Source organism: Coregonus lavaretus (assembly GCF_964263955.1).
Source record: "Coregonus lavaretus genome assembly, chromosome: 10".
Taxonomy (NCBI): Eukaryota; Metazoa; Chordata; class Actinopteri; order Salmoniformes; family Salmonidae; genus Coregonus; species Coregonus lavaretus.
Genome location: NC_139997.1, coordinates 3,895,243 through 3,918,418, shown reverse-complemented (window position 1 = coordinate 3,918,418; position 23,176 = coordinate 3,895,243). Strand labels below are relative to the sequence as shown.

The 23,176-nt window shown below is 43.2% G+C and overlaps 1 protein-coding gene across 4 annotated transcripts in view; it reads left to right on the top strand.

The window, feature by feature from the left end:
- The first annotated feature begins 121 nt into the window (after positions 1-121).
- LOC311136490 (one cut domain family member 2-like) overlaps positions 122-23,176 on the top strand; it is a 50,159-nt gene continuing 27,104 nt past the window's right edge. Inside the window, exons 1-2 of one of the 4 annotated variants that reach the window (XR_014613868.1) lie at positions 122-1,417; positions 7,399-7,485. Coding sequence is in view for 3 of the 4 variants with exons in the window: in XM_084170633.1 (XP_084026759.1) it covers positions 285-1,407; positions 7,399-7,485 (1,210 nt within the window). In the remaining variant the exon portion in view is untranslated. The remainder of the gene's footprint in view (positions 1,418-7,398; positions 7,486-23,176) is intronic. The other 3 variants (XM_084170633.1, XM_084170634.1, XM_084170635.1) reach the window with 3 other exon arrangements.

Below are 23,176 nucleotides of genomic sequence, written 5' to 3'. Positions count from 1 at the left end.
GGTCATATCAGCCGTCCGTAACTGGGAGTCCCCTCCCCCGCCAGCGAGTTAGGCTGTCCGTTCAGCAAGCCCATCCTGGACAGCTCCACCGGCCTAAACATAATACGTAGGAGGAGGAGAGGCTCGGACATGGATTTAGGAAGACTCAGCACTGGCCCGTCTGATAGAGATCGGTAATTTTTTAACATTAAAAAACCCCGAGAGGCCTTAGAGAAAACAAACCGAAGGAAATACCCATCGCGGCACAAACCATTAAATAGATCAATGGACTGAATGAGGGCTGAATGAAGACTGCCTATAACGCCTATCGATGCCTGGCCAAGGATCTGGAAGCTTACGGCATGAACCCAGAGATGACAATGGACAGCATTGGCAATCTGCATGGCGGACTGAGCCATGACCAGGACTTGATGAACAGCCACAGCCCCCATCACAATCGGAACGCGGGGGCTTCTTTGCGGTTACATCAGGATCTGGCAGCGGCATCGTCGCGGTCCTCCATGGTGTCCAGCATGGCAACGATTCTGGACGGATCCGGAGACTATCGACAAGAATTGTCGCACCCGCTCCATCACGCTATGAGCATGCCGTGTGATACGTCCCCACCCGGGATGGGCATGAACGGCACATACACCACGTTAACTCCACTTCAACCCTTACCCCCCATTTCAACCGTTTCGGACAAATTCCACCATCCGCATCACCACCACCACCACCACCACCACCAGCGTCTCTCTGGGAACGTAAGCGGGAGTTTCACGCTGATGCGGGACGAGAGGGGTTTACCAGCAATGAACAACATCTACAGTCCATATCATAAGGACATGACCGGGATGGGTCAGAGTTTATCCCCCCTGGCCAGCAGCCCTCTAGGCAATGGCTTGGGCTCCATTCATAATACCCAGCAAAGCCTCCACAACTATGGCACACATGGGCACGACAAGATGCTAAGCTCCAACTTCGATGCCCACACTGCCATGCTAGCCAGGGGAGATCAACACCTCTCACGAGGCCTCGGTGGACCCACGGCAGGTATGATGCCGCATTTGAACGGGATGCACCACAGCGGGCACCCGGGCCACTCTCAATCCCACGGGCCTGTGTTGGCTTCCAACCGGGACAGACCGCCCTCCTCCTCGGGACAACAAGGTAACAACTCGGGGCAGCTTGAAGAGATCAACACCAAAGAAGTGGCACAAAGGATCACAGCCGAACTGAAGCGGTATAGCATCCCCCAGGCTATATTCGCCCAGAGGGTGCTGTGTCGCTCGCAAGGCACCCTTTCAGACCTCTTAAGGAACCCCAAACCTTGGAGTAAACTTAAATCTGGAAGGGAGACCTTTCGAAGGATGTGGAAGTGGCTGCAGGAACCCGAGTTTCAGAGGATGTCGGCCCTACGGCTTGCAGGTAAGACAAGGTATCCTCAATAAAAACCGATCCGTCTGCTGCTGTTTGCTGCCTGTCTGCCTGCCTTCCTCTGCTCGTAGTCAGGCAATAGCCCTGCACTAAAACACAGTTCAGAATCTATCTATCTATCTATCTATCTATCTATCTATCTATCTATCTATCTATCTATCTATCTATCTATCTATCTATCTATCTATCTATCTATCTATCTATCTATCTATCTATCTATCTATCTATCTATCTGTCTATATATATATCTATATATCTATCTATATATCTATCTATACCTCTCGCTGCAGAGTAGACTAGATGAATGACATTTATTTCAAATTACAGTAGTAATATTGTTATTATTGATCCATAATAACAATTGACCAAAAATCAAATCAAATCAAAATCAAATCAAATCGATATCAATGACAAGGTCAAAGGATTTCTCTCTCGAATATTATCCATTTAATAATAGGCTATTTATGTTATGGCTATTCTAGGGTATAACCCTACCCTTTTAGTGACGAGCAAGTTCTTCTGATGAAATGTCATGTGTGGCTATATTTTAATGTTTATATGAGATTATTATAAGCAGATAGATAGGACCCCCAGCTTTTAAAAATGTGCTGCATTGAAAACAGCACTAGCCCCTAATAAAAAAAAATCCCCTGAAAAATGTAATAATTATAGACAATTTTGCCGTTTGTTGTTATGGGGAGGCCTATCAATTCTTTATATATATATATATATATATATATATATATATATATATATATATATATATATATATATATATATATATATATATATATATATTATATTTATGTTTTATTGAATAGACATATTTACACCTGGAGTAGGCAGGTTATTAATGCAGCCTAAGGAATATTGTGCAAATGCATTGCTTGGACTTTTTCTGTGCGTGTTCCCTCATTGAGGCGAGAGACAGAGACAGAGACAGAGACAGAGACAGACAGAGAATGCTGTTGATTGTGATGAGATTTTTCCAATCAAAGCCTGGGATGCGTTGAAAAGCGGGTAAATACATGCATGGTCGCCCTATAGTAAGGCTGGAGCCCCCTCTAGCGAGAACACGTAGAACGACTAGACCGGCTTTCTTTTGTTCCGTCAAAGCGAAATAAATGTACCCTCTCTACAGTTGGTTCCCTTTCAGAATTGATTGTGGATTGTATTTAATGAGGTTTCTCGTTTTCTTTTAGTTCACTGTTATCACGATCGTCCCAAAAAAATATTAATAAACTAGTCATGTTAAGCAAACAAACATTGCCTATTAGTAAAGGCAATTTATTTTTCACAGATGAATATAACTCGATATGGGCTATCCTGAATGTAAACTATTACAGGCGTGTAGGGTGTACATGTATGGTCATTAAGTATAGTGTGGAAAGTCGACTGTTTTGTCTAAATCGAAGGGGATATTGCCTGATTGAGATGAGGTTTGGAAAGGAAGACAGACCCGTAGTGGATCAATATTTCAAATTCTGCGCATTTTCTAAAAGGGCACGCTCGCTGTACTGTAACACCAAAACAACTACACCATCAGATGTCATTTATATATAAAATAGGCCTACGTAATGTATTGATCAGAGGGGTAATAATAACATTTGAGGAGGCTTTAATGCAATGACTAATATTGTACGGATGGAAAGATATTGGCTTGCTCCATATCATAATCTGTAACATATTTTTCCTTCTATGATCAGTTAAATGCCATGACTTCATGCAGCGAACGTTGAAAGGCCTTTTTTTAATATTCACATTAGTTATGGAACGATTGTAAACAAAATTGACAGCATGAAAACATCACCAAATATAGCCTATATCATTGGTAGCCTACATTATTATTATTATTTTTTAAATGATAGGGGGGAAAAGGCGTTGCAGACTTCCCTTCTTCCCCGCAGCAGCATCATTAGTTTCCAGAAAGCGGTAACTCTGCGGCCAGGCAGCTCAGGGCTTTGGGGGAAGGTATTATGTGATCGGCTCGGCGCGAGGCAGCAGCCAGGGAATTGAAAAGAAGAACAGAAGCTGCAGCGCGCGCGGCTCAATGAATTATTGATATAAATCTCGGCGTGACCCACAGCTCGAGCACAAAACGTCACCTTGTCGCGTTAACCAGCTAGGCAAAATGTGGAGCAGGGCGCGAGGCTTTTGTTCGCAGTTCGTTGTGCAGAATCAGCGGGTGTAATAGAACAATTACTTCAATAAATATCACGGATTGAAAATGCTAACGTTAAATCATAGGATTATGTCAAAGATGTGGTTGTAATGCAATTTGATTCGTAAATGCGGAATGTTTTTTCTCTCTCCAATTAATCACCTTATGTAAAGTAGGCCTAAATAAATATAGGTTTATAGGCTCATCAATAGTCAATCAATAGTCAATTGGTCTTTAGGCAATAACCACCATTGCAGTAGCTGTTGGTCATTGGCCTATATCCTACTAATTATTTAATACAACAGCTTCTACGCAGAGAATATAACTGGTGCCCTTTCGCTGCATAGTTTCAGCGGGGAAAATGGCCTTGTCCCAGCTTGAATAGCTTAGTCAAATCAAACGTGACACTTGACTCAAACTTATTCCACCTGCACTCAACACTGCTGCATGTAATCAGGCTGTCCTGGTCCTGGCTGACACCTCCATGTGCGGTCCACGGACCCGACAACATTCCCTGTTACAGCTAGCCTAGCCGACATCATTGATATGCGGTTTACAGTCCAGCTGAAATAACTTGACCAAATAAATAAATCACAGGGGACACGCGTCATGATAGAATTCTGGACGGTTGAGATTGAACAGGTAAACGTTATTAGGCCTATGCATAATTAACGAATGAGTGGATATATGCAAAAATAAACAAATAAATAGGCCTGTAAACAAATAAGAAATCAAAATTGGATAATAAATGCACCCTTAACTATAGACGATCGAAAAAAAAAAAAAAAACGTAGGCCTATATTGCTTTTATTTCGAAAATAAAATAATGAAAATCCTTTTAAATGAACCATTGTGTTTGTTATGTCTAAATTGTGGCGATTTAACACTGTAATCATTCCTACATAGAAACATACACTCCAATACCTCTACCTCTTGTGAAATGAGAAGCATATAGGCCGACTGTATTTTTCAAAATATTCCTCTGGCGTCACTGAAATTAGACCCAAGCTAAAATAGGCCTTTGAAAAAGGCAAATATTCTAAATCAAATTTAACATGAAATTACGTTGTAGGAAAATGATGTTCATGTGATGTACTTGGGCACAGTAAAAAAAAAAAGGAAAAAAAAAAAGGGGAAACATGACTAAAGAAAACACACGGGACATTTTGTTTATTGTCGCTCCTGCCTGCCGTTCTTTCAGTTGTTCAGTTGTCACTTTTTTCAAACAAATCTGTTAGGGCGGTACGGATGTGGATCGATGGCGATAATCTCCACAAGATTAAAAGGGAATTAATTCTGGCAACAATAACATAAACGTGCGGACCCAGTTCGCATTGATCAGCTGAACCCGATACGGAGCCGTTCCGGTAAAGCCGATGACGCAGGCGGGGTTTTACCTTCTTCCCAGCACTGGACCCACAGTATATCTCTGATGCCCTCTCGCTCACAACGCCCACATCAACCGTCTCAGACCAAAGACTGCCCTGTTTTGTTGACTTGACACTACAGTTTGAGAAAGATTGAACTGAGACGTGTCTTGAGAGTATTATTTATTGCAGCCTAAAATGAAATGATTTAAATGTGATTTTCCAGGTATTTGAGGCATAAATTGAGAGTGGCAGTGTGTGGTGTTCTAGGTCTAGCCTAACTGTCAGTTAGCCTTGATGTTTGAAGGAGAGCTGTCATCCAGAAATTATTGATCTAGTAAAAGTCAACATGATCTTGTGCTTCATTGATTTAGAATTTTTAAAATGTACCTTGAAGAATGAAGTATACCTTATTCTAAAATGTATAAAATAAATGTTTTCACTCATCGATCTTTTTTTTTTTTTTTTTCTTTAACCTTCATTTAATTAGGCAAGTCAGTTAAGAACATATTCTTATTTACAATGATGGCCTACCAAAAGGCAAAAGGCCTCCTGCGGTGACGGGGGCTGGGATTAAAAATAAAAATATAGGACAAAACACACATCATGACAAGAGAGACACCACAACACTACATAAAGAGAGACACCACAACACTACATAAAGAGAGACCTAAGACAACAACACAGCATGGCAGCAACACAACATGACAACAACATGGTAGCAACACAACATGGCAGCAGCACAACCTGATAGCAGCACAAAACATGGTACAAACATTATTGGGCACAGACAACAACACAAAGGCAAGAAGGTAGAGACAACAATACCCCATAATGACAAAGCGAAAACAGTTTTTTAGATTTTTTGGGAAAATGTCTTAAAAATAAAAAACTGAAATACCTTATTAACATAAGTATTCAGATCCTTTGCTATGAGACTCGAAATTGAGCTCAGGTGCATCCTGTTTCCATTGATCATCCTTGAGATGTTTCTACAACTTGATTGGAGTCCACCTGTGGTAATTTGGAAAGGCACACACCTGTCTATATAAGGTCCCACAGTTGATAGTGAATGTCAGAGCAAAAACCAAGCCATGAGGTCGAAGGAATTGTCCGTAGCGCTCCGAGAAAGGATTGTGTCGAGGCACAGATCAGGGAATGGTACCAAAAAATGTCTGCAGCATTGAAGGTCCCCAAGAACACAGTGGCCTCCATCATTCTTAAATGGAAGAAGTTTGGAACCACCAAGACTCTTCCTAGAGCTGGCCGCCCGGCCAAACTGAGCAATCGGGGAGAAGGACCTTGGTCAGGGAGGTGACCAAGAACCTGATGGTCACTCTGACAGAGCTCCAGAGTTCCTCTGTGGAGATTGGAGAACCTTCCAGAAGGACAACCATCTCTGCAGCACTCTATCAATCAGGCCTTTATGGTAGAGTGGCCAGACAGAAGCCACTCCTCAGTAAAAGGTACATGACAGCCCGCTTGGAGTTTGCCAAAAGGCACCTAAAGGACTCTCAGACCATAATAAACAAGATTCTCTGGTCTGATGAAACCAAGATTGATCTCTTTGGCCTGAATGCCAACAGTCACGTCTGGAGGAAACCTGGCACCATCCCTACGGTGAAGCATGGTGGTGGCTTCATCATGCTGTGGGGATGTTTTTTAGTGGCAGGGATTGGGAGACTAGTCAGGAGATGAACGGAGCAAAGTACAGAGAGATCCTTGATGAAAACCTGCTCCAAAGCGCTCAGGACCTCAGACTGGGGCAAAGTTTCACCTTCCAACAGGACAATGCTGGAGTGGCTTAGGGAGAAATCTCTGAATGTCCTTGAGTGGCCCAGCCAGAGCCCTGACTTGAACCCGATCTAACATATCTGGAGAGACCTGAAAATAGCTGTGCAGCGACACTCCCCATCCAACCTGACAGAGCTTGAAAGGATCTGCAGAGAAGAATGGGAGAAACTCCCCAAATACAGGTGTGCCAAGCTTGTACCCAAGATAACTTGAGGCTGTAATTGCTGCCAAAGGCGCTTCAACGAAAGTACTGAGTAAAGGGGCTGAATACTTATGTAAATGTATTATTTCATTATTTTGATGTTTAATAAATGTGCAAAAAATTATAAAAACATGTCTTTGCTTTGTCATTATGGGGTATTGTGTGTAGATTAATGAGGAATATTTTTTATTTAATCCCATTTTAGAATAAGGCTGTAACGTAACAAAATGTGGAAAATGTCAAGGGGTCTGAATACTTTCCCGAATGCACAATGTGTGGTGTCTATCTCATGTACACTGAAGTGGTACCCTAATAATGGTATTTCAAATGGGAAGGAGAAATGCAGTGTGTAAGTTCGTGTGTATGTATCCTAATGTTGCAGTCGGCTAAACCACACAGCGGCCTAGAGAACAGATCACCACACCAAGCCTTTTCCCTGTGTGCCTCCTCCCTTACAGGTGCCAGTAGAGAGCACTCCGTGATTGGGTCAAATGGGATGCACTGTCAGACACTGACAACATTGTGCACAGGGACCCAAAACTATGGTATGTCAAAAAAACAAAACTAAACAAACAATAACATGTCGTAATGCTCAACAGATACAAATATTCCTTAGTGTGATGTGTAGTTAGTAGATGTGTATTTAGAGGGAAATCCTTTACCTTAATGGATTGAAATAGGATTATTGGATTAATATTAGACTGGATATATTCACTATTGGATTAAATGTGATATTGGATTGGAGAAATCCAATTGTGGATAATAGTATTTAATCTGTGGTTTAATTAAAGTAGGCCTACTTATGTGAATAGTAAGTAACATTGTGATGAAAACACACCATTACCCCAGACATTTACCAGTTTAAAATGATGAAAGGTTGTTTAGAAAAGTAAAGAGATTGTTTAGTGTTTTGGTTTCTTTGTCAGGAGGTAGGTTGAAGTGTGCATGGGTTCTTTGACAGTGCTACATTATCCAGTGAGTTTATAAATTCACGTGGCTTTGTGACAGTGCTACATTATTCAGTGAGTTGATGAGTTCATGTTGCTTTGTGACAGTGGTACATTATCGAGTGAGTTGATAAGTTCATGTTGCTTTGTGACAGTGCTACATTATCCAGTGAGTTGATGAGTTCATGTTGCTTTGTGACAGTGCTACATTATCCAGTGAGTTGATAAGTTCATGTTGCTTTGTGACAGTGCTACATTATTCAGTGAGTTGATGAGTTCATGTTGCTTTGTGACAGTGCTACATTATCCAGAGAGTTGATAAGTTCATGTTGCTTTGTGACAGTGCTACATTATCCAGTGAGTTGATAAGTTCATGTTGCTTTGTGACAGTGCTACATTATCCAGTGAGTTGATGGGTTCACGTTGCTTTGAGATTAGAGATAAGTTAGCCAATGTTGTAAACTACAGTATAAGGATCTGTTTTTACTGAGCAACATTTGTCCCACTATCACAGATCTGTTTTACTGAACAACGTGTCCCACTATCACAGATCTGTTTTACTGAGCAACACGTGTCCCACTATCACAGATCTGTTTTACTGAGCAACACGTGTCCCACTATCACAGATCTGTTTTACTGAGCAACGTGTCCCACTATCACAGATCTGTTTTACTGAGCAACACGTGTCCCACTATCACAGATCTGTTTTACTGAGCAACGTGTCCCACTATCACAGATCTGTTTTACTGAGCAACACGTGTCCCACTATCACAGATCTGTTTTACTGAGCAACACGTGTCCCACTATCACAGATCTGTTTTACTGAGCAACACGTGTCCCACTATCACAGATCTGTTTTACTGAGCAACGTGTCCCACTATCACAGATCTGTTTTACTGAGCAACGTGTCCCACTATCACAGATCTGTTTTACTGAGCAACACGTGTCCCACTACCACAGATCTGTCTTACTGAGCAACGTGTCCCACTATAACAGATCTGTTTTACTGAGCAACGTGTCCCACTATCACAGATTTGTTTTACAGAGCAACGTGTCCCACTATCACAGATCTGTTTTACTGAGCAACACGTGTCCCACTATCACAGATTTGTTTTATTGAGCAACGTGTCCCACTATCACAGATTTGTTTTATTGAGCAACACGTGTCCCACTATCACAGATCTGTTTTACTGAGCAACATGTGTCCCACAATTACAGATCTGTTTTACCGAGCAACACGTGTCCCACTATCACAGATCTGTTTTACTGAGCAACGTGTCCCACTATCACAGATCTGTTTTACTGAGCAACACGTGTCCCACTATCACAGATCTGATTTACTGAGCAACATGTGTCCCACAATTACAGATCTGTTTTACTGAGCAACGTGTCCCATTATCACAGATCTGTTTTACTGAGCAACACGTGTCCCACTACCACAGATCTGTCTTACTGAGCAACGTGTCCCACTATCACAGATCTGTTTTACTGAGCAACACGTGTCCCACTATCACAGATCTGTTTTACTGAGCAACGTGTCCCATTATCACAGATCTGTTTTACTGAGCAACACGTGTCCCACTACCACAGATCTGTCTTACTGAGCAACGTGTCCCACTATCACAGATCTGTTTTACTGAGCAACGTGTCCCACTATCACAGATCTGTTTTACTGAGCAAAGTGTGTCCCACTATCACAGATCTATTTTACTGAGAAACATGTGTCCCACTATCACAGATCTGTTTTACTGAGCAACACGTGTCCCACTATCACAGATCTGTTTTACTGAGCAACACGTGTCCCACTATCACAGATCTGTTTTACTGAGCAACACGTGTCCCACTATCACAGATCTGTTTTACTGAGCAACGTGTCCCACTATCACAGATCTGTCTTACTGAGCAACGTGTCCCACTATCACAGATCTGTTTTACTGAACAACGTGTCCCACTTTCACAGATCTGTTTTACTGAGCCACACGTGTCCCACTATCACAGATCTGTTTTACTGAGCAACACGTGTCCCACTATCACAGATCTGTTTTACTGAGCAACGTGTCCCACTATCACAGATCTGTTTTACTGAGCAAAGTGTGTCCCACTATCACAGATCTGTTTTACTTAGCAACGTGTCCCATTATCACAGATCTGTTTTACTGAGCAACACGTGTCCCACTACCACAGATCTGTCTTACTGAGCAACGTGTCCCACTATCACAGATCTGTTTTACTGAGCAACGTGTCCCACTATCACAGATCTGTTTTACTGAGCAAAGTGTGTCCCACTATCACAGATCTATTTTACTGAGAAACATGTGTCCCACTATCACAGATCTGTTTTACTGAGCAACGTGTCCCACTATCACAGATCTGTTTTACTGAGCAAAGTGTGTCCCACTATCACAGATCTGTTTTACTGAGCAACACGTGTCCCACTATCACAGATCTGTTTTACTGAGCAACGTGTCCCACTATCACAGATCTGTTTTACTGAGCAACACGTGTCCCACTACCACAGATCTGTTTTAGTGAGCAACGTGTCCCACTATAACAGATCTGTTTTACTGAGCAACGTGTCCCACTATCACAGATCTGTTTTACTGAGCAACGTGTGTCCCACTATCACAGATCTGTTTTACTGAGCAACGTGTCCCACTATCACAGATTTGTTTTACTGAGAAACATGTGTTCCACTATCACAGATCTGTTTTACTGAGAAACATGTGTCCCACTATCACAGATTTGTTTTACTGAGCAACGTGTGTCCCACTATCACAGATCTGTTTTACTGAGCAACGTGTCCCACTATCACAGATCTGTTTTACTGAGAAACATGTGTCCCACTATCACAGATCTGTTTTACTGAGCAACATGTGTCCCACTATCACAGATCTGTTTTACTGAGCAACGTGTCCCACTATCACAGATCTGTTTTACTGAGCAACATGTGTCCCACTATCACAGATCTGTTTTACTGAGCAACACGTGTCCCACTATCACAGATCTGTTTTACTGAGCAACTTGTCCCACTATCACAGATCTGATTTACTGAGCAACGTGTCCCACTATCAGAGATCTGTTTTACTGAGCAAAGTGTGTCCCACTATCACATATTTGTTTTATTGAGCAACACGTGTCCCACTATCACAGATCTGTTTTACTGAGCAACATGTGTTCTACAATTACACATCTGTTTTACCGAGCAACACGTGTCCCACTATCACAGATCTGTTTTACTGAGCAACGTGTCCCACTATCACAGATCTGTTTTACTGAGCAACACGTGTCCCACTACCACAGATCTGTCTTACTGAGCAACGTGTCCCACTATCACAGATCTGTTTTACTGAGCAACGTGTCCCACTATCACAGATCTGTTTTACTGAGCAACACGTGTCCCACTATCACAGATCTGTTTTACTGAGCAACACGTGTCCCACTATCACAGATCTGTTTTACTGAGCAACATGCGTCCCACAATTACAGATCTGTTTCTACCGAGCAACACGTGTCCCACAATCACAGATCTGTTTTACTGAGCAACACGTGTCCCACTATCACAGATCTGTTTTACTGAGCAACGTGTCCCATTATCACAGATCTGTTTTACTGAGCAACACGTGTCCCACTACCACAGATCTGTCTTACTGAGCAACGTGTCCCACTATCACAGATCTGTTTTACTGAGCAACGTGTCCCACTATCACAGATCTGTTTTACTGAGCAACATGTGTCCCACTATCACAGATCTGTTTTACTGAGCAACACGTGTCCCACTATCACAGATCTGTTTTACTGAGCAACATGTGTCCCACAATTACAGATCTGTTTTACCGAGCAACACGTGTCCCACTATCACAGATCTGTTTTACTGAGCAACACGTGTCCCACTATCACAGATCTGTTTTACTGAGCAACATGTCCCACTATCACAGATCTGTTTTACTGAGCAACGTGTCCCACTATCACAGATCTGTTTTACTGAGCAACACGTGTCCCACTACCACAGATCTGTTTTACTGAGCAACGTGTCCCACTATAACAGATCTGTTTTACTGAGCAACGTGTCCCACTATCACAGATTTGTTTTGCTGAGCAAAGTGTCCCACTATCACAGATCTGTTTTACAGAGCAACGTGTCCCACAATTACAGATCTGTTTTACCGAGCAACACGTGTCCCACTATCACAGATCTGTTTTACTGAGCAACATGTACCCACTATCACAGATCTGTTTTACTGAGAAACATGTGTCCCACTATCACATATCTGTTTTACTGAGCAACATGTGTCCCACTATCACATATCTGTTTTACTGAGCAACGTGTCGCACTACCACAGATCTGTTTTACTGAGCAACGTGTCCCACTATCACAGATCTGTTTTACTGAGCAACACGTGTCCCACTATCACAGATCTGTTTTACTGAGCAACGTGTCCCACTATCACAGATCTGTTTTACCGAGCAACACGTGTCCCACTATCACAGATCTGTCTTACTGAGCAACGTGTCCCACTATCACAGATCTGTTTTACTGAGCAACGTGTCCCACTATCACAGATCTGTTTTACTGAGCAACACATGTCCCACTATCACATATCTGTTTTACTGAGCAACATGTGTTCCACAATTACACATCTGTTTTACCGATCAACACGTGTCCCACTATCACAGATCTGTTTTACTGAGCAACACGTGTCCCACTACCACAAATCTGTCTTACTGAGCAACGTGTCCCACTATCACAGATCTGTTTTACTGAGCAACGTGTCCCACTATCACAGATCTGTTTTACTGAGCAGCATGTGTCCCACAATTACACATCTGTTTTACCGAGCAACACGTGTCCCACTATCACATATCTGTTTTACTGAGCAACGTGTCCCACTATCACAGATCTGTTTTACTGAGCAACACGTGTCCCACTACCACAAATCTGTCTTACTGAGCAACGTGTCCCACTATCACAGATCTGTTTTACTGAGCAACACGTGTCCCACAATCACAGATCTGTTTTACTGAGCAACACGTGTCCCACTATCACAGATCTGTTTTACTGAGCAACACGTGTCCCACTACCACAAATCTGTCTTACTGAGCAACGTGTCCCACTATCACAGATCTGTTTTACTGAGCAACACGTGTCCCACTATCACAGATCTGTTTTACTGAGCAACGTGTCCCACTATCACAGATCTGTTTTACTGAGCAACACGTGTCCCACTATCACAGATCTGTTTTACTGAGCAACACGTGTCCCACTATCACAGATCTGTTTTACTGAGCAACATGCGTCCCACAATTACAGATCTGTTTCTACCGAGCAACACGTGTCCCACAATCACAGATCTGTTTTACTGAGCAACACGTGTCCCACTATCACAGATCTGTTTTACTGAGCAACGTGTCCCATTATCACAGATCTGTTTTACTGAGCAACACGTGTCCCACTACCACAGATCTGTCTTACTGAGCAACGTGTCCCACTATCACAGATCTGTTTTACTGAGCAACACGTGTCCCACTACCACAAATCTGTCTTACTGAGCAACGTGTCCCACTATCACAGATCTGTTTTACTGAGCAACGTGTCCCACTATCACAGATCTGTTTTACTGAGCAACACGTGTCCCACTACCACAGATCTGTTTTACTGAGCAACACATGTCCCACTATCACATATCTGTTTTACTGAGCAACATGTGTTCCACAATTACACATCTGTTTTACCGATCAACACGTGTCCCACTTTCACAGATCTGTTTTACTGAGCAACGTGTCCCACTATCACAGATCTGTTTTACTGAGCAACACGTGTCCCACTACCACAAATCTGTCTTACTGAGCCACGTGTCCCACTATCACAGATCTGTTTTACTGAGCAACGTGTCCCACTATCACAGATCTGTTTTACTGAGCAGCATGTGTCCCACAATTACACATCTGTTTTACCGAGCAACACGTGTCCCACTATCACAGATCTGTTTTACTGAGCAACGTGTCCCACTATCACAGATCGGTTTTACTGAGCAACACGTGTCCCACTACCACAAATCTGTCTTACTGAGCAACGTGTCCCACTATCACAGATCTGTTTTACTGAGCAACGTGTCCCACTATCACAGATCTGTTTTACTGAGCAACACGTGTCCCACTATCACAGATCTGTTTTACTGAGCAACACGTGTCCCACTATCACAGATCTGTTTTACTGAGCAACATGCGTCCCACAATTACAGATCTGTTTCTACCGAGCAACACGTGTCCCACAATCACAGATCTGTTTTACTGAGCAACACGTGTCCCACTATCACAGATCTGTTTTACTGAGCAACGTGTCCCATTATCACAGATCTGTTTTACTGAGCAACACGTGTCCCACTACCACAGATCTGTCTTACTGAGCAACGTGTCCCATTATCACAGATCTGTTTTACTGAGCAACACGTGTCCCACTACCACAGATCTGTCTTACTGAGCAACGTGTCCCACTATCACAGATCTGTTTTACTGAGCAACGTGTCCCACTATCACAGATCTGTTTTACTGAGCAACGTGTCCCACTATCACAGATCTGTCTTACTGAGCAACGTGTCCCACTACCACAGATCTGTTTTACTGAGCAACGTGTCCCACTATCACAGATCTGTTTTACTGAGCAACATGTGTCCCACAATTACAGATATGTTTTACCGAGCAACACGTGTCCCACTATCACAGATCTGTTTTACTGAGCAACGTGTCCCACTATCACATATCTGTTTTACTGAGCAACGTGTCCCACTATCACAGATCTGTTTTACTGAGCAACACGTGTCCCACTATCACAGATCTGTTTTACTGAGCAACACATGTCCCACTATCACAGATCTGTTTTACTGAGCAACACGTGTCCCACTATCACAGATCTGTTTTACTGAGCAACACATGTCCCACTTTCACAGATCTGTTTTACTGAGCAACACGTGTCCCACTATCACAGATCTGTTTTACTGAGCAACACGTGTCCCACTATCACAGATCTGTTTTACTGAGCAACGTGTCCCACTATCACAGATCTGTTTAACTGAGCAAAGTGTGTCCCACTATCACAGATCTGTCTTACTGAGCAACGTGTCCCACTATCACAGATCTGTCTTACTGAGCAACGTGTCCCACTATCACAGATCTGTTTTACTGAGCAACACGTGTCCCACTATCACAGATCTGTTTTACTGAGCAACATGTGTCCCACAATTACAGATCTGTTTTACCGAGCAACACGTGTCCCACTATCACAGATCTGTTTTACTGAGCAACGTGTCCCACTATCACAGATCTATTTTACTGAGCAACACGTGTCCCACTATCACAGATCTGTTTTACTGAGAAACATGTGTCCCACTATCACAGATCTGTTTTACTGAGCAACGTGTCCCACTATCACAGATCTGTTTTACTGAGAAACATGTGTCCCACTATCACAGATCTGTTTTACCGAGCAACACGTGTCCCACTATCACAGATCTGTTTTACTGAGCAACACGTGTCCCACTATCACAGATCTGGTTTACTGAGCAACACGTGTCCCACTATCACAGATCTGTTTTACTGAGCAACGTGTCCCACTACCACAGATCTGTTTTACTCAGAAACGTGTCCCACTATCACAGATCTGTTTTACTGAGCAACACGTGTCCCACTATCACAGATCTGTTTTACTGAGCAACATGTGTCCCACAATTACAGATCTGTTTTACCGAGCAACACGTGTCCCACTATCACATATCTGTTTTACTGAGCAACGTGTCCCACTATCACAGATCTGTTTTACTGATTAACATGTGTCCCACAATTACAGATCTGTTTTACTGAGCAACACGTGTCCCACTATCACATATCTGTTTTACTGAGCAACACGTGTCCCACTATCACAGATCTGTTTTACTGAGCAACATGTGTCCCACAATTACAGATCTGTTTTACCGAGCAACACGTGTCCCACTATCACAGATCTGTTTTACTGAGCAACGTGTCCCACTATCACAGATCTATTTTACTGAGCAACACGTGTCCCACTATCACAGATCTGTTTTACTGAGAAACATGTGTCCCACTATCACAGATCTGTTTTACTGAGCAACGTGTCCCACTATCACAGATCTGTTTTACTGAGAAACATGTGTCCCACTATCACAGATCTGTTTTACCGAGCAACACGTGTCCCACTATCACAGATCTGTTTTACTGAGCAACACGTGTCCCACTATCACAGATCTGGTTTACTGAGCAACACGTGTCCCACTATCACAGATCTGTTTTACTGAGCAACGTGTCCCACTACCACAGATCTGTTTTACTGAGCAACGTGTCCCACTATCACAGATCTGTTTTACTGAGCAACACGTGTCCCACTATCACAGATCTGTTTTACTGAGCAACATGTGTCCCACAATTACAGATCTGTTTTACCGAGCAACACGTGTCCCACTATCACATATCTGTTTTACTGAGCAACGTGTCCCACTATCACAGATCTGTTTTACTGATTAACATGTGTCCCACAATTACAGATCTGTTTTACTGAGCAACACGTGTCCCACTATCACATATCTGTTTTACTGAGCAACGTGTCCCACTATCACAGATCTGTTTTTCTGAGCAACGTGTCCCACTATGACAGATCTGTTTTACTGAGCAACATGTGTCCCACAATTACAGATGTGTTTTACTGAGCAACACGTGTCCCACTATCACATATCTGTTTTACTGAGCAACACGTGTCCCACTATCACAGATCTGTTTTTCTGAGCAACGTGTCCCACTATCACAGATCTGTTTTACTGAGCAACGTGTCCCACTATCACAGATCTGTTTTACTGAGAAACACGTGTCCCACTACCACAGATCTTTTTTACTGAGCAACGTGTCCCACTATAACAGATCTGTTTTACTGAGCAACGTGTCCCACTATCACATATTTGTTTTGCTGAACAACGTGTCCCACTATCACAGATCTGTTTTACAGAGCAACGTGTCCCACAATTACAGATCTGTTTTACTGAGAAACATGTGTCCCACTATCACATATTTGTTTTACTGAGCAACATGTGTCCCACTATCACAGATTTGTTTTACTGCGCAACGTGTCCCACTATCACAGATCTGTTTTACTGAGCAACACGTGTCCCACTATCACAGATCTGTTTTACTGAGCAACGTGTCCCACTATCACAGATCTGTTTTACCGAGCAACACGTGTCCCACTATCACAGATCTGTTTTACTGAGCAACGTGTCCCACTATCACAGATCTGTTTTACCGAGCAACACGTGTCCCACTATCACAGATCTGTCTTACTGAGCAACGTGTCCCACTATCACAGATCTGTTTTTACTGAGCAACGTGTCCCACTATCACAGATCTGTTTTACTGAGCAACGTGTCCCACTATCACAGATCTGTTTTACTGAGCAACGTGTCCCACTATCACAGATCTGTTTTACTGAGCAACACGTGTCCCACTATCACAGATCTGTTTTACTGAGCAACGTGTCCCACTATCACAGATCTGATTTACTGAGCAACATGTGTTCCACAATTACAGATCTGTTTTACCGAGCAACATGTGTCCCACTATCACAGATCTGTTTTACTGAGCAACACGTGTCCCACTATCACAGATCTGTTTTACTGAGCAACGTGTCCCACTATCACAGATCTGATTTACTGAGCAACGTGTCCCACTATCAGAGATCTGTTTTACTGAGCAAAGTGTGTCCCACTATCACAGATTTGTTTTATTGAGCAACACGTGTCCCACTATCACAGATCTGTTTTACTGAGCAACATGTGTCCCACAATTACACATCTGTTTTACCGAGCAACACGTGTCCCACTATCACAGATCTGTTTTACTGAGCAACGTGTCCCACTATCACAGATCTGTTTTACCGAGCAACACGTGTCCCACTATCACAGATCTGTTTTACTGAGCAACGTGTCCCACTATCACAGATCTGTTTTACCGAGCAACACGTGTCCCACTATCACAGATCTGTCTTACTTAGCAACGTGTCCCACTATCACAGATCTGTTTTTACTGAGCAACGTGTCCCACTATCACAGATCTGTTTTACTGAGCAACGTGTCCCACTATCACAGATCTGTTTTACTGAGCAACGTGTCCCACTATCACAGATCTGTTTTACTGAGCAACACGTGTCCCACTATCACAGATCTGTTTTACTGAGCAACGTGTCCCACTATCACAGATCTGATTTACTGAGCAACATGTGTTCCACAATTACAGATCTGTTTTACCGAGCAACATGTGTCCCACTATCACAGATCTGTTTTACTGAGCAACACGTGTCCCACTATCACAGATCTGTTTTACTGAGCAACGTGTCCCACTATCACAGATCTGATTTACTGAGCAACGTGTCCCACTATCAGAGATCTGTTTTACTGAGCAAAGTGTGTCCCACTATCACAGATTTGTTTTATTGAGCAACACGTGTCCCACTATCACAGATCTGTTTTACTGAGCAACATGTGTCCCACAATTACACATCTGTTTTACCGAGCAACACGTGTCCCACTATCACAGATCTGTTTTACTAAGCAACGTGTCCCACTATCACAGATCTGTTTTACTGAGCAACACGTGTCCCACTATCACAGATCTGTTTTACTGAGCAACACGTGTCCCACTATCACAGATCTGTTTTACTGAGCAACACGTGTCCCATAACCACAGATCTGTTTTACTGATCAACACGTGTCCCATAACCACAGATCTGTTTTACTGAGCAACACGTGTCCCATAACCACAGATCTGTTTTACTGAGCAACACGTGTCCCACTATCACAGATCTGTTTTACTGAGCAACACGTGTCCCATAATCACAGATCTGTTTTACTGAGCAACACGTGTCCCATAACCACAGATCTGTTTTACTGATCAACACGTGTCCCATAACCACAGATCTGTTTTACTGAGCAACACGTGTCCCATAACCACAGATCTGTTTTACTGAGCAACACGTGTCCCACTATCACAGATCTGTTTTACTGAGTAACGTGTCCCATAACCACAGATCTGTTTTACTGAGCAACGTGTCCCACTACCACAGTGTTTACTTTTGTTTTTCAACCCCAGTCTAGATAACAGAAGGCTGAGTATAGCATTATTTCTCCTCTCCAGTTAAAGCATGAGCCATTAGTTGATCTGCTAGCCTGGTCTGACTGGCCAAACCATCCAACAGTGACTCTCTGTTTGTCTCTGTATCACCGTTTCATCTTGATGCTGTCAACACACAGCTTGTGTAAAGGGCAAAGTTTATTTCCCCCCACTACTTCTAAAACCAAAAGTACACTGACTCACTTACTGGACACATATATCCCCTCTCTGTCTCTAAAACAAAAAGCACTGAACCAAAACCATGCCTGGATATGTGAATTATGTAGTAATCAAACTATTCTACTTTTCAGAATCTTACTGGTTTTAGTGATTTTGTTTTTAGGATACATTTGTCGGCCATATTCGACTTAAAGCAACCAAGATGCTGGACAGTTTTGACTAATATGTGGTTGATACAGTTCTGTATGTAGCTGCAGTAAGATAAGATACCAGAAGGATAAAGTTGCAGTTTTCAGTTGTCGTAGAAAAGGACTAAACTAAAAGGGCTTGTTGAATCGTTTGGGTCTGAGCGTATCCTGGTGTATTTGCGTTGGCGTGTGCGTGTGCGTGTACGTGTACGTGTGTATGTGTCCAACCCTAATGAGACATACTTGGTTATAGCAAAGAACAGGATTTTATTTTTATTCGACCAAAATACCTCTGAGACTATTTCCTCATCAGTAACAGTGACATCACTAAAAGTCGATGAGAGGGAGCTGTGATTGGTTGTTTCACAGGGCTAATAAATATGTCCGGTTCCAGACCTTTGGACGCTGGCTGGTGATGTCATCATCACTATGTGGACACTGTGATTCCTAGATAGGCTGCAAGGCTCCCACCTTTATCCTGCTGATTGGAGAGATGAGACACTGTGTGCTCAGTCAGTGTGCGTCTCAGTCAGTGTGCGTCTCAGTCAGTGTGTGTCTCAGTCAGTGTGCGTCTCAGTCAGTGTGCGTGCATATGTGTGTGTGTGTGTCTGTGCGTGAGTGTGTGTGTGTGTGTGTGTGTGTGTAAGTGCGTGCGTGCGTGCTTTGTGTGTGTGCGTGCAGTAAACAACCTCACTATCTATCCTTTGTGCAGTCTCTGATAGGGATGAATGCTATGAAATGATGTAAGTTAGACTCTCAATGCAAATGTAGAGTATGAACTGAATACTGTATGCCTGTCTGTTGTTAGCCGGAAGTGTCTGCCTGTCTGTTGTTAGCCGGAAGTGTCTGCTTGTCTGTTGTTAGCCGGAAGTGTCTGCTTGTCTGTTGTTAGCCAGAAGTGTCTGCCTGTCTGTTGTTAGCCAGAAGTGTCTGCCTGTCTGTTGTTAGCCAGAAGTGTCTGCCTGTCTGTTGTTAGCCAGAAGTGTCTGCTTGTCTGTTGTTAGCCAGAAGTGTCTGCCTGTCTGTTGTTAGCCGGAAGTGTCTGCTTGTCTGTTGTTAGCCAGAATTGTCTGCCTGTCTGTTGTTAGCCAGAAGTGTCTGCCTGTCTGTTGTTAGCCAGAAGTGTCTGCTTGTCTGTTGTTAGCCGGAAGTGTCTGCCTGTCTGTTGTTAGCCGGAAGTATCTGCCTGTCTGTTGTTAGCCGGAAGTGTCTGCCTGTCTGTTGTTAGCCGGAAGTGTCTGCCAGTCTGTTGTTAGCCGGAAGTGTCTGCTTGTCTGTTGTTAGCCAGAAGTGTCTGCCTGTCTGTTGTTAGCCAGAAGTGTCTGCCTGTCTGTTGTTAGCCAGAAGTGTTTGCCAGTCAGTCTCATCTCCCTCTATCCGACACTATCATCTCTGAGCAGCAGCACATTAAGGACATCTGCTAGCTAGCTAGGCTGGAGAGTTAAGAGCAGCTAGCAGCATTATGCAATGTTTACCCACTGACTGTATCTTCATCTCAAGGAATCTGTAGAGAGAGAGCCAGCCAAAGGTTTTTAGATATATACTGTATTATGAAAGTTAAAGCTTTCCTGATGCGTATAAAAGCTTATTTACGGCGGCAGGTAGCCTAGCGGTTAGAGCATTGGGCCAGTAACTGAAAGGTCGATAGTTCGAATCCCGAGCCGACAAGGTAAAACAATCTGATGTGTCCTTGAGCAAGGCACTTAACCTTAATTGCTCGAGGTTCGTTGATAGTGGGAGTCCCTGGCTGTGACCCCACTCTCCGAGGGTGTCTCAGGTAGAGTTGGTATATGCAAATAACACATTTCCAATTCACACGTGTGTTAATACACAATTGTACATGTGTGAAACAGGACAAATATATAAGCACCCACCAAATTATTATAAGTGATCACTCTGACCTGCTGTGTTGTTGAACTACGATTGGTCGGTTTTCACACAGATGATGGTTTCTGTCTGTGAACAAGAGGACACATCATTACTGCCTATGTTTTGTGGTAGAATATTGATCTATCCTCCAGGACACCCTCCATGTCACTACTCCAGCCTCCTCTCCTTATGAACTTATAAACGGCATCTCAAATGGTACACTATTCCCTATTTAGTGCACTACTTTTAACCAGGGGCCATAGGGCTTAGGGGCTTTGGTCAAAAGTAATTATAATAATATGCCATTTAGCAGACGCTTTTATCCAAAAGTGACTTACAGTCATGTGTGCATACATTTTTTACGTATTGGGTGGTCCCGGGGATCGAACCCACTACCCTGGCGTTACAAGCACCATGCTCTACCAATTGAGCTACAGCTGTAGTAGTGCACTATATAGGGAAAAGGGTGTTTCCCTCCCCATTTGGGAAGCTGATATACAGTTGATCTCAAATTAGCTGACTTTCCATTGGTCCGGATCTTTAATTGGAATGTAGTGTGACGTAACCATGACACACAGTGTCAATAGAATGTTCTTACTGTCCTGTTAATGGTCAATGTTGGGTCATGATGCTCGTTTGGGAGTTATTCTGAAAAATGTTTTTCAGACCAATGGAAAGTCAGTTAGCTTGGTAGTAAGACAGACATGATCATATCATATAATCACTTTGCTGACCAGGGCACTCTTGATGCTGGGGTAAAAATGAAACCATTTGATGTGGAAAGCAAAGTGCTCTTTCTGTTCCCCCTTTATACATGGCCCCTCTGTATCCTCTGACCACTTAAAATCTCTTGAGTCTCACTTGACTTGAAATAGTTTGTAATGTCAGGCTCTAAAACATGGTTTACACTACAGTACAGTATGTTATGTCAGGCTCTAAAACATGGTTTACACTACAGTACAGTATGTAATGTCAGGCTCTAAAACATGTGGTTTACACTACAGTACAGTATGTAATGTCAGGCTCTAAAACATGTGGTTTACACTACAGTATGTAATCTCAGTCTCTAAAACGTGCGGTTTACACTACACAACAGTATGTAATTTAAGGCTCTAAAACATGTGGTTTAAATACACGACAGTACATAATGTCAGGCTCTAAAACATATATTTACACTACAGTACAGTATGTAATGTCAGGCTCTAAAACATATGTCACGTTCGTTTAAGGACAGGTCAGACCAAGGCGCAGCGTGAAAGGCATACATGTTTTTTTCACCGATAAACACACGAACAAAACAACAAACCAACAAAACGTGAAGTCCGAAGGCTAAACACAATACAGGCCTCAACCACGGAACAAGATCCCACAACTAATGATAACAACCAGGCTACTTAAGTATGATCCCCAATCAGAGACAACGAGCGACAGCTGCCTCTGATTGGGAATCACACCCGGCCAAACATAGAAATACAACACCTAGAATGTAAACATAGAAATAACAACATAGAACTCAACATACTAGAGTCCCATAAGTCAGGGTGTGACAGTACCCCCCCCCCCCCACCCCCAAAGGTGCGTACTCCGACCGCACAAACCTGACATAACAGGGTAGGGTCCGGGTGGGCATTCCGCCTCGGAGGTGGATCCGGCTCCGGGCGTGACGACCACATTCTCTCAGCCTCCCCCTTGCGCCCCTGGTCTGGTCTGGACCTCCTTCCTCCCACGATGTACCAAGCCCTGTCTGGACCCTGGTGTGGGAGACCCCGAACCTGGAGAGGGGCTGACGTCTGGGTCTGGACTGGAGCCGCTGACCGGAGCTGGACTAGGCACCGGTGGAGCAGACTGCTCTGGCTCCAGACTGGAGCCTCTGACCGGAGCTGGACTTG